Raw genomic sequence first — 12,327 nt, 5'->3', positions numbered from 1 at the left:
CATTTTTTTTTGATGGATTCCTGCTTCCTCTCTTCTTCCTGGGCGGCTGGCAGCGTAATATAAATTTATGGCAGAAGATAGTACACAGTGAAACAGATAGCTCTCCATTTTGTATGGTTCTTTACCTCCTGAATCTCTGGTCGTACATCACATTTAGGACCCGGTGTTGTGCTGTCATGACGCTTACTGACGCCCCATGGTCAGCGATAGGTCACCAGCAGTTTTATTAGGACGCCAGATGAGGGAGGGGAGTGAGGTTGAAAGGGCATCAGGCATCCTCATCCATTTTTAAACACCTTTCTCAGCTGTAAAAATGTGACTAACACATCCCGTTATTTATGTGACATGTGGATAAATTTGCTGCGTCTGAAAACAATTCTAAGGGATTAACCGCACTGACATTGATAAATTCAACATTTTGCCGCATTTAAGCACAGATTGTTTTTAAGAGAAGGGCTGAGTAATTACAAGCCTATCTGTCCGCCATCTGAGGAGACCTAATTAAGGCGCCGGTATCATTAATGCCAGTATCAGGAAACAAGCCATTTATCATCCAGTCTGCAACGCATCCAAATGTTGGCATGGAGGCTTGAATCCAACACGCTGTCCCCTCAGGTGACAGAAACAAAAAACAAATGACAAGTGGTACCTTAAGAGGGCTGTGGGCCGTGGGAGGAGAGAGACTCATTAATCAATGGCCAGAGGGTTCAATAGCTTGACACTTTGACACTTCTGCAGGCTGGCGGGCTGAAGACAGCAGATAGCTGCTCACTCGCTTTTTTTTTTTTTACCGACTCCACAAATGAGAGAAGACGTTGTGCTGTGGAATTCCTAATGCATTCAGGGATGCGGGGTGATGTGTGGTTTATGAGACAGTGCAGGAGGTGTTATCCCCTTCACACAGGCTATTAAAAAAAAGGCAGCTGGTTTGGATTTTGCACTGAGGAAAGAATAGTCATGACATTATAATGTAAAATGAGAGAAGATTAGGCAGGAAAGCAATAACATACAGACAATTTCTGCTGAGATCTCCTCCTTACATCCCCAGCTCCCGTCCCACACATGTCACGGGGCTCGCTAATGGCATTTTGCATGGAAGTGTGGGTGAAAGACTGATCACCCAGAGTGTTGGCAGGTTTACTTTTAGAGATGGGTTTTTTTTTTAAATTTGACACAGAAATAAACTTCAAGTGTGGAAAAAAACAACGGTAGACCGATCAGAATATAGGTCTGCGTGACAAGATTAGCTTCTTGCTAGAAAAGTATTGCACCAAACAAACAATGTTTTTAAACCCTCTGAAACTTGACTTAAATGTAGATTTATCTGAATTCAAGCCCTTTTAAGGACTTGAATTTAAATAACTGAATTTAAAGACTTTTTAGGGGGAGAGCAGAACCCCCTACCTGCAGAAATTTACACTTCAAATGAAACAACGCTGAAAAAAATGGTGCATTCATCAACACCTGGCTACTGTTGCAAGACACGTTGTCACATAATGAATATCAAATTTAGTTATCCGCAATAAAGTGAATGATGTTGTTGTTGTGGGTATGTTATAATAACAGCTGGATTGTAACCACGCCGTCTGATGCTTGCAATGCGGAGGCAGTTGGCAGCGGATGCCTCTGGAGGATTTGAGCTACATGACTCCTCATTATGAGAAGAGTAAGATGTACGGGAGGACATGGGGCAAAATATGAAATCTCACAGGTAATTAGAAGCGCTCCAGTGGCTGCAGATGTTCGTGGGGATCCTGCAACAGCTGCCGTTCAGCTGTAATTGCCATGCAAAGCTCTCCTGCGCTCAGGTAAGGCCGGTCTCTCTCGTCCACTGGGAGGAGCTTCCTCTCTTTCACCTGGCGCCTTCCTCCTGATTCTTCCTGACACAGCACTGTTTTAAAGAGTGCGTCACCACACTGTTTTCAGCCAGTCTCTGCCTAGTATACAATTCTGAAAGATGCAAAAAAAAGTGGGGTGTGGAGCGAGAGAGAATAGCAGGATGTGTCTGTGATAACAAATGGCCTCATCTCTACTTTTGGGCGATGACAGTTTTCTGATCGGAAAGCCTTTGACGCTGCCAGAGGTGAAATACCTGCCTTGACATCACTGATTGAGATGTGGCCAGAGGTGAAACGAGGTTGAAAGTTTCAGTCCATTTTCTGCCCCTATAGAAGTGAATGCAGGACTTAATTGGAAAAATGCTGAAATAAAGTACAGGGTTAATGCTATTCACTATATAAAAGTCAAATATCGGGTTATTTTTGGGGTTTTCCTACAATTCTATATTACCTTGAGTCTAAGAAACACACCTGTGAAGTTTTTGTATGTGAAAGTAATATATTAACATTTTTCTCTATGCCTCTCTCCCACCTAAAAGCCATTTTCTAGCAGCCACAAAGAGCCACCGTTCTGATTGGCTGTCAGTACTGGAGGCTCCACCCCCTCCCTCAGTAAAGTTCTACATCACAAACTGCCCATGTTCTGAGTGTCATTTTTTTCTTAATGCAACTTTAGCAGCAGAGTTCGCTGTTTCAACCGGCTGCTGACTCAATATAGGGCCTTGTATTATAGGTATGTAAGAGACAAATTATATATAGGTCAAAAATCACCACACTTATCCTTTAACCCTCATCCTACCAACATATTTAACATACAAGGACTACAGACTGGTACAGAATAAACTACTGTAAGAAACAACCATCATAGCAAAATGTTAACTTATTTCTTCTCAAATCATCATTAGTTATGTAATTAATGCCATCTGAAAAAAAAACAGATTATTATTATTTTAGGAAAGTTACAGTTAATTAAATTATGTATTGTATTATCATCTTACCTTAGGAAGAACAATATTTAGGGTCATGGACAGAGGACATGAGGAAATCTGTGTCTGCTGCATCTGTGTCTGTCTCCTTCAAGATGACTGACAGAGTGCCTCTACCCCCCCGATAGTGTGTGATACTTTAAATTAGGACCCATGGCAAACATGAAGTCAATAAATAGTTCCATCTATTAAAACTGCATAGGCGGAATTGGTATTTTTAAAAAGCACTAAAACAGAAAAAGAAAACAATGATATGAAGTCATTAGGAACAAATTGATTGACACAGTCATGAAAAATTGGAATGATAGAATAAAACACCTGTGAGATATGACAAAAAGTATAGCTCTGGGGTTGAAAAATGTTACTGAACATCTCATCATCTCAATGGAAAAGAAAAATAAATAAATAGTGTGTGTATGAGAGGGTGTTATGAGAGAGTGAGAGAAAGAGAGATAGAGAAAAAGCATTTAATTTAGAAAAAAGAAAGAATGAATGTGTGGGTGTGGCTGTGTGTGTATGTGTGTGAAGGAGAGAGAGACAGAATGTATGTAAGAGAGAGAGAGAGAGAGAGAGAGATGGGGACAGTAGAAACTGAAAAATACCCAGAGAAACAGTTTGAAAAGTGTTGTGTTTTGCTCTCACTGTCTCGGAGCTCGGAGCACATATTCTGCCTCTCTTGCCTCCGCACTCCCACACTGTGTCACTTCTCACTCATCATCCTTGAAACCTTGAAATTACTGGACTCCATCAGCTGTCACGTGGACGCCAACAGTCTCTGAGAGCTGGCTGACAATATACAGTTTCTCACAAAGATAATACTGCTGCACACTGGTAGCAAACACATCCAACCAGAGATACGGTGCTATTATTAGGCCTAAATAAAAATCTCTAATCTCCAAGCTGTGATCACAATCAGGCAAACAATCTTGAAAATACTCAATGTTGAATTTCAATATGTGTCAAAATAATTGTAGTTTGCCAGGAGGACAAGCATCAGTTCAGTTTCAATTCAAATGAGCTTTATTGGCATTAAATACAACAGTATCTGTTGCCAAAGCAAAACAGTGATAAAGAAAAAGTAGCAATAATAACAACAAAGATAACTGAACAATAGAAATCTACATGTGCTGGTTGTGTTGCTAAGAGACTGTAGTATTTTTATTAGGTCCTAGCTGAACTTTGCATGTTTGAAATGCCTGCAGTAGTAACCTTTATAGGTCAGTTACTGCTCTATTGCAACTATTTTTTGCATTTTTCCATCTCACATTTCTCTACAAGTCAAATTTCTTGTGAAAGTGTTTTGCTGGCTAGAAGAAGATTCATTTCAAGTTTCCCTGGTTTCCTGATAAGGTGAGGTGGTGCCATTTTAAAACATATTATTGTTTATTTAATTTGGTTTTTGCATATTGTTTTCTTGGACCTCTTCGTTTTAAGTGGGCGTAATCCTTTGTCGAGGATGTAAAGTGGAGGGATTAAAAATTCAGCATGGTTTGTATTCATCTGTGTCTCTCACAAAGCCTTGTTGTCAACTGTTTTTACTGTTCTGTAGCACTGTGTGCACAAGCTGTACTCACATCAAACACTTTCTATTCCAGAGAACATAACGTTTTACTTCTCCCTTGAATCAATAAACTGCTCAAATTCATATATTCTGTTTTAGTGAATAACAGACTGTGCAAACCTTTGTCATTATGGCATTATTAGGTGTTGTCAACATTAGTCAAAACCACTATGTAGGCAGAACCACTGCTAATTGTCACTTGTGCCTGCTTAATTAAAGCTGAGATCATTGACTTTGCTGTCCGTCTCTCTGTCTCATCCTTGACTGAGGTCTGTTGTTCTGGTCCTGGGTTTATTTCTGCCTGAAGCCTTGAAGGGTCTGATTGAGCTCTGCACCTTACAGCCTATTTTCTCAGTCTCTATACCAATTGGCCTTTCTAGGCTTCTCTGCAGGGTCTTGATCACCCAGAAGCGGCTTATCCTGTATGTTATCGGTCTTATTACACGGCTACTTACCAAAGACATTAACCTTTCGACACAAAATATTGATTTAAAATGATTATATTAAGCTAAAGTAATTTACAACCTTCCGCCAAAAAATAGTTCACAAGACTGCAACCATAGAAACTACAGTGTAGCAAAAAAGTAAGATTGCTGTTTGTGCTTTCTGAATAAATTAAAAGTAATATTGGGACAATCTTGTATGTTTCTAACCTTGGTTAGTTGAATTTTTGTCTGCAGTAACCAACAACACAAGGTGTAGCAAGTTATCTTAATTAGAAATCAGCAAAATCGTCCGGACTTCAGATGTGAAATAACAGAATGCCTTCATTGGCCAATCAGAATTTAGTATTCAGCAAAGCTGTGTAATAAGTGTACATAGCAGTAACTTAGCTCCTAAGTTGTAGTAGTGAGCTATTATGGTGTATTGGTTTTATTAGATCATTTACCAAGTATGTTAATAGTGCAAAGCTAGTTTTCACAAATACCCTATTTTCATGCAAGTCTCATACTTACTATACTTACAACACTTAGAATTATTACAGCTCTAATTACTGTACATATAAAGTAAAGTAAGCATTTCACTTAGCATGAAAATGTGGGTAAAACCTATTTCACAAATTAAAAAGGCGGGTTGCCGCAACATCCCTGCTTCCAACCAGCAGCAGCCTGAATACAGTAGTGGAGTTTGAGGAACAACACAACATTAAAACTCCCCGGCCTGCCACTTATTTCATATTGTCACATTAAGTTGAAGGAGATTGCCGAGGGAGGAGACTCATTTGTGTTGTAGTCTAACTGGAGCAGAGCTGATGGCTGGAGAAAGGAAAGGGGGCGATCATAGGGACACAAAAGGATGTCATCTGCAGGGTATTTTTAGAGTGTGAGGTGCGCTGATAACTGCTGCCACCACAATCTGCCCGCAGCTTCCCACCCCATAATAACTGTTCTCATTCTGCACATTCACTTAGAGAGAAATCCTCACAGACAGAGAGAGACTGGCAGCCTGGTTCAGTCTCTCTCTCTCTCTCTCCCTCTCACCGCACCACACAACACACACACACACACACACACACACACAAACACACACACACACACACACACACACACACACACACACACACACACACACACACACACACTGGGACTGACTTTCTCCCTCTGTCTTTTTTCAAACTTCCTTGAACCATTTCAGGGACACAGCGCCGCCTAATGGTGGCAGACACAGATACAACACAAGAGAAGGGGGGAGAAATTTTCTAATTCATTCACCTCACAAGCCGCTTTGTTGCTTTTAGAAGTATTAATGTAACAATATTTTTATGTAAGGAGAGGACAGATTGATGAGGAAAATCGTGTCCAGTTAAAAAACGGAAGTCTGCGTTAGTCACACACACTATACATTCAAACCCTTCAACATTGCATTTTTTGGACGTTGCTTCCTTGATTACGGCAGCAACCAGGGCAGTAAGAAATACAACATATATTCTTAAGTCTCATAATTAATGTATCCCCTTATATCCATATTATAACTAATTAGCCTACTAAGCGGTGTGACTCTTGGCCATCTGACTCATGTGTCAGGGCGCATAACGGGAAGTGAGCGCGCTGTCACTAATGGACCTAAACATGGCGTGCTGGCAGGCTAGGAGATTTAGCGAAACACTGTTTTCTTTACCGTGGAAAACAAAACATTACGCAGGGATATGCTATCTCATCCTGGCGATACATTTGACGTCGCAGCCAGTTTCGGCCAAGCCGAGCAGCCTCAAGGAAATTACCGACGGGAACTGGGAGGAAATCCTGTCAGGAGAATGGATGATTGAATTGTCAGTACCATGCTAACGTTAAGTGCTATATGCTAAGCTAACTAGCTAGCTTGTCAGTTAAGTTAGCTAACTAGACGCTCTCACAATTTTGACGTGCTTTCTCCGTTCCCCCATTAGCTTTAAGTCTGACTTTCTTATCTTATCTGATTGTTATCTTGTAGAACTTCATGTTGTGCTGACTGGTTGCTTAATGGATAATAGCTATGCTAACGGCTAACTTCTCTAGGTAACCAGTTGGTCAGCAGCTAGCTAATATTATCATAGCGAGTATCAAGTTAATTCAGGAAGCTAATAATCAATTTATTTCAACCCATAATCAGTGACTCTGTCAGTGTTGATGAATATGACCATGCATTTCTTCCTTGTGAAACTGTCAACATTGTGTTTGGCCCCTCAGCTTTGCACCCTGGTGTCCGGCATGCCAGCAGCTCCAGCCTGTGTGGAATGAGTTTGCAGACTGGGGGGAGGACATGGGGGTCAACATAGCCAAGGTGGACGTGACAGAGCAGCCTGGTAGGCCTGGATTACCTATCTTAAGGGCCAGCTACACTTTGGCTTCTGCTTTTCCTAACCAAAGCATCCTAGCCACTGTAGGATCCCTCAAGATTTGACCTTATAGTGCAACACTAACGTTAGCCAGTGCATTGTAGCTGCTGCTGTTTAATTGCTGATTAATTCAGCCTGTCTGTCAAATGTCAATCTGAAATTCCCCTCAGTTTAGTTAAGAGCTTAAGAAATGTTCCTTCCTGCACACTAACAGTACACCTCTCCTCCTCCTGTAAGGTTTGAGTGGCAGATTCATCATTACCTCACTTCCTACCATTTACCAGTAAGTGCTCTGGTATTTTGTGGTTTTTGTTGCTTCCTTTTCATGCGAGTGGTGTAACTTAGTATAACTGCCTGACCTATATAGCGCAGACTTCTTAGTAAATAGTTTAGTAGCAATAACTTAGTTTAAAACCCTGTATACTCTTAGCTCACTTATTCTGTGTTCTTTTGTGAGTTGTATGATGATGTCAAACTAACATTTTTGAAAAGAGGATATGTTGCAACATCAATAAGGGAAAATGCTTTGTCATCTGTCAGCATCAATACAGTATAGAGTTTTGTAATCATTTGCTGGGTGTGTGTGTGTGTGTGTGTCAGCTGTAAGGATGGTGTGTTCAGGAAGTACCAAGGAGCTCGCACTAAAGATGACTTCCTTAGCTTCATTGATGAGCAGAAGTGGCAAGCGATAGAGCCAGTCTCTTCCTGGTTTGGGCCGTCTTCCTTTTTGTGAGTTTGTGTCTTTTGCAGCTGTTGCATGCAATGCGATGACGGGGATACAGTCTGTGAACTTTCTTAGTTTTGACTCTGCAGTGATTACATAACACTGTATTTTCTAATTTTGGTAGCAGTCCAGTAATCCTGTATCACTATTGTACGCTTTCTCTTCAGAATAACAGAAAAATACCCACCCTGCAAACTCTTTTCTTACTATCCTTCTATTAGGTTTGAAATCAGAACTGCACTCAATATATCAGTACAATGGCACCCTCTCCCACTTGCTATTTTTCAGGCAGAGGCTTTGTTGTTATGGCACAACTTGACAAAACCTTATTAAATTACATGACGGCATTTCCTCTTCCTTTGGCAGAATGAATTCAATGTCTGCTTTGTTCAAGCTCTCCATGTTTATCCGGGTAAGTGAGATTTTCACTCTTGGAAGCACTGACTGGCAACACATTACCTGTTATCTGTGGGGAGGTATTTATTTCATTGGCCACAATCCACTGAAAGTTGGATGTTTGTCCCACCTCAACAGAGTGTAAAACTGCATGCAAGAATCAAAATCACTTTTATTTACCAAGTAAAATGGGCACAAAAAAAAAATTGATCTTGTTAATTGGTGCCAACACATTACAAAACAGTTACAGGATGGACACAGTAGGTGCAGAACAAAATGTAACAGGACCTCACTTATAGTGCAGACAAGACTGTAGGACAGAAGAATAGTACGATTATTCTACTTATTCTACCAGGTAGTTAATCAGTCCCTATTAGACGGATAAAACCAGCAGGGCTCTGGGTCCCAATGACCAGAGTTGGGAATCACTGTTTTAACCTGTAAGTTGTTAAATGTCAAGCGTGGTTGCTATTACCTTTTGAAGGTTTGACCCCTGTGGCAGCTAGCATCTGGCCTGCTAAAGTGTCTTAGCTGACTCTGACCTCTGACCTCCCAGGAGGGGGGCAATAGAGAATTTCCCTGTGGGGATCAATAAAGTATCACATTATTGTTTATTGGAACATGACCTGGGACTTTCAAATCAGTTATATACCAAACAAATTTAACATTTATAGTACAGTGATGTATAGCTATATGTCTTTTGGGGTAAAACATAGAAGTGTCGATTCGAGAGAATGTACAGATGTGTACAAAGAAATAGTGCAAGCAAATGTCGTATAGTCAGGAGCATAGAAATGCCAAGTTTTTATAGACAGTGCAGCTGCTTTGCCTCAACATTAGTTCGCTGAAGCTGGGGCCTTTTGGGCAGGAAGATTTGTACAGTCTGATGGCTGCTGGCACTAAAGAGATCTTTAAGTGCTCAGTGTTGCACTCTGGGGGGAAGAGCTGGAGGCTGAAGATGCTTCATAGCTGCATCAGTTCACCATAGAGGCAGTGGGAGACATCGTCTAAGATGGAGTTGAGTTTAGTCCTCATCCTCCTCTCTGCTGTCACCTCTGATGTCCAGACTCTGCCCAATGACAGAACTGTCCTTTTTCACCAGTTTTGTTAATCCTGCCCTACTCCATAAGCTTGGTGCTACTTCCCAAACTCAATCAAGTAGAACCTGAGAGCTGAGATCACATTCAAATAAACTGCTTATTGATTTGGTCTGTATGTCATCGCCAGTAGAGAATCTGTACTGTAAATTGTGCTATATGTCTTGAAATAGTCTTGTAATTTGATGTGTGGAAAAGCTGCCATTACCAACCAATTTTTGACTGACCGTTTGCTGCTTTGAATAATACTGTGTATTTTTGTCTTTTCCAGCGTTGTCATAACTACCTGACAGAGCAACTGGGGATTCCTGTTTGGGGATCATATGTTATCTTTGGCTTGGCCACCCTCTTCTCTGGCCTCGCACTGGGACTGGTGAGTTACTTTGCTGCACTTAATAGTGATTTTAGAGAACAATGAAGCTGCATTATATGTTCTTTCAGTATACAACATGCACAAACGCATGCATTTCCACTGAGTGACGAAAATGTTTTTGTTGTTTTTCCAGATACTGGTGTTCATCGCAGATTTTGTCTTCCCTTCACGTCGATTTTCTTCCTCTGACTACTACCAGAGTGAGTATCATGGTAGTGAACTAATGTGCCTAATGGAGTTTCACATTAGATTGTCAGATTTCTCGGAAGTTTGTTTTGCATCACTGGCCCTCATACATTTATAATATGGGACAATTGACAAAAACACACCAGATAGATAGTTGCAGTACAGATTTGGTAGTAGTTGGTTGTATATAAACACACAGGCAGTTAGACTAATCTATTACACCAGCCTCCCCAGCCTTCAGTTACAGCAGATCATGACATTACACTTTGTCTATACTGTACATAAACAGTATACCAAATTGCATTAGAGTTCTGTTTTTGAAGTGTAACTTTGCTTGTATCTCTGAAGGTTGACTGTAATGTGTCTTTTAAATCTTGCGCTGCAGAGAAACAGACAATGGACCAAGCGAGATTAATCCAGCGGCAGGAGGAGGAGCACGAGGCTGACGGCGAGGAAGATGACGACGAAGAGGAGGAGGAGGAGGACGGGGACCAGGACGAGGTGTGGAGGAGGAGGAGGAGAGGCTCCCCCGAGGGCCGCCCCGAACCCAAGGGACAGGCGAGTTTCCCAGACGAGGCTCTGAGGAAGAGGGTGGTGGGAAACCGCGAGGAGGAGGAGGAGGAGGACACCTAAAGCGGCGGCAGGGGAGCCGCAGACGGCCCCTCCTCCCTTGAGAAGAGCGGCGTGGAGTCAGCGGAGGCGGAGGAGTCCTTGGTCTTGAGCAGCAGCAGCAGTGTTTACAGCAGGGAGCCCTAAAAATCCCCCCCTCCTCCTCCTCCTCCCTTGGGCCTCCAGCAACGCCTTGCTTCTTTTCTTCTCCCTCCTTCCTTCCCTCCCTCCTTCCCTCCACTTCACTGGGAGCACTTTGGACTCTCACGGCCGCTCTCACCGTCTGACCAGCAGGCGCCACCTGGAGAAGACAACACTCCCAACACCTGTTCTTCCTTTTGGAAACAAATCGCCGGGGTGAGGTTTAGGTATGAAGTGCAGTAGAGCTGTATTTTTAGCAATTTTGGTTATGCTATGCATCTTTTAAATTTTTGTGTCATTGTATGTTTATCTCTGTTGAAATATTATTCATAGCTTGCGTTTGGGCTTCATTTTGTTTGTATTTTATCTTCCGTCTGATGTATACCTATATTTTATGCGTCACATATATTTCAAAAATCCTATTATTTTATTTCTAACAAAGTCAGCCGTAACAGTTTAACCCGCCATTATAAAAACAGGCTCTGGTTTGCACATTCAGTGTCTATTAGAGATCAGAGCGGATAGAAATTGCCCTAAAATGTTAATATATGGGACTCAGTGGCTTCAAATCGCAGCCCTGTCCCCCATCTTTTCATTATTCTGTGTAAAATGAGCAAGCTCTTGGCACAGGAACGTATGATTAAGGAACCCTTCTTAACGGCATTTGTGCTTTGCTCAGCAATCACACCACGATTTTGACTTTGATTGAGCTGCACTGTTTTCCTTCTACAGTGTTGTCTCTCTGTAAAGACCGGACCACGCGAGATACATGATGATCAAAAGGAATTACACTCTTGCTACAGTTATTACTCACTCCAAATAAAAGGCCGGGTGAATGTTGTTAGATTGTGCTGTAAATATGTCCCCGTTATGTGATGCATCAGCACAACTGATTATCAGACAATGGGGTGTTTTTTTTTTTTTTTTCTGTTTCTAATGTTGTGTTTAATTGTGATTCTCTCATTATTAAAGGAGGTTTACTCATTGATCCCAGTGTTGTCAACCTTCAGATAGGTCTACAGTGCATTGCATGCCATTACATCACCAAATAGGGGAGCAATTCAGGGACCCTTGCCCCCTTTTTATAAATTTACTATATTATGTGTGGAGTGAGGTTGGGCTTGTCCGTCCTGAAGTTGCTGTACTGCGAAGTGCAGAGTACAATGCTGACTTTTGACAAAGGGAGGCATAATTCAGCATACTGTTATCTTGTTCTACAGTTTTCAACTGGACTAATTGGACTAAATTTAGTCTCAAAATGGACAAATAGAACATCAAGTTCTGTTTAACCTCAACGAAATTCAGTTGATTTCAACTAAATGAGTGCCATTTTACACGTTTTACATTGGTTTCTCATTAAATTAATTTGAACTCATTAGCAGTTCATTCTTTATGCGTCTGTTGAGAACATCACTGTCACTCTTATGACACAGTTCTGTATCCATTTCAGCTTTGTAAAGCAAAAAGGTACAGTATATGACCAGTGTTTATGATACACATTTCACTCCGTGGTTTTGATGATGCTTGCATAGATTACATTTTCCATGCTGCTTTTTAATTCCGAAAAGCAAATTTACTCATTTTGGTGACGGTTGAAACAG

The 12,327-nt window shown here is 41.4% G+C and overlaps 1 protein-coding gene across 1 annotated transcript; it reads left to right on the top strand.

The window, feature by feature from the left end:
- The first annotated feature begins 6,451 nt into the window (after positions 1–6,451).
- On the top strand, positions 6,452–11,714 carry tmx1 (thioredoxin-related transmembrane protein 1). The gene is made up of 8 exons (XM_071524474.1): positions 6,452–6,654; positions 7,052–7,167; positions 7,438–7,483; positions 7,801–7,929; positions 8,291–8,336; positions 9,689–9,790; positions 9,924–9,990; positions 10,362–11,714. Exons 1-8 carry the CDS (start codon positions 6,455–6,457, stop codon positions 10,607–10,609), a joined length of 954 nt encoding a protein of 317 aa, XP_071380575.1. The 5' UTR covers positions 6,452–6,454; the 3' UTR covers positions 10,610–11,714.
- Positions 11,715–12,327: the final 613 nt, after the last annotated feature.

This window comes from Centroberyx affinis, unplaced genomic scaffold (genome assembly GCF_046629955.1).
Source record: "Centroberyx affinis isolate AG114_WGS23_722 - 3 ecotype Tasmania unplaced genomic scaffold, CSIRO-AGI_Caff_v1 ptg001198l_1, whole genome shotgun sequence".
NCBI lineage: Eukaryota > Metazoa > Chordata > Actinopteri > Beryciformes > Berycidae > Centroberyx > Centroberyx affinis.
The sequence above is the reverse complement of the archived record's forward strand: the minus strand, read 5'-3'. Positions and strand labels throughout refer to the sequence as shown.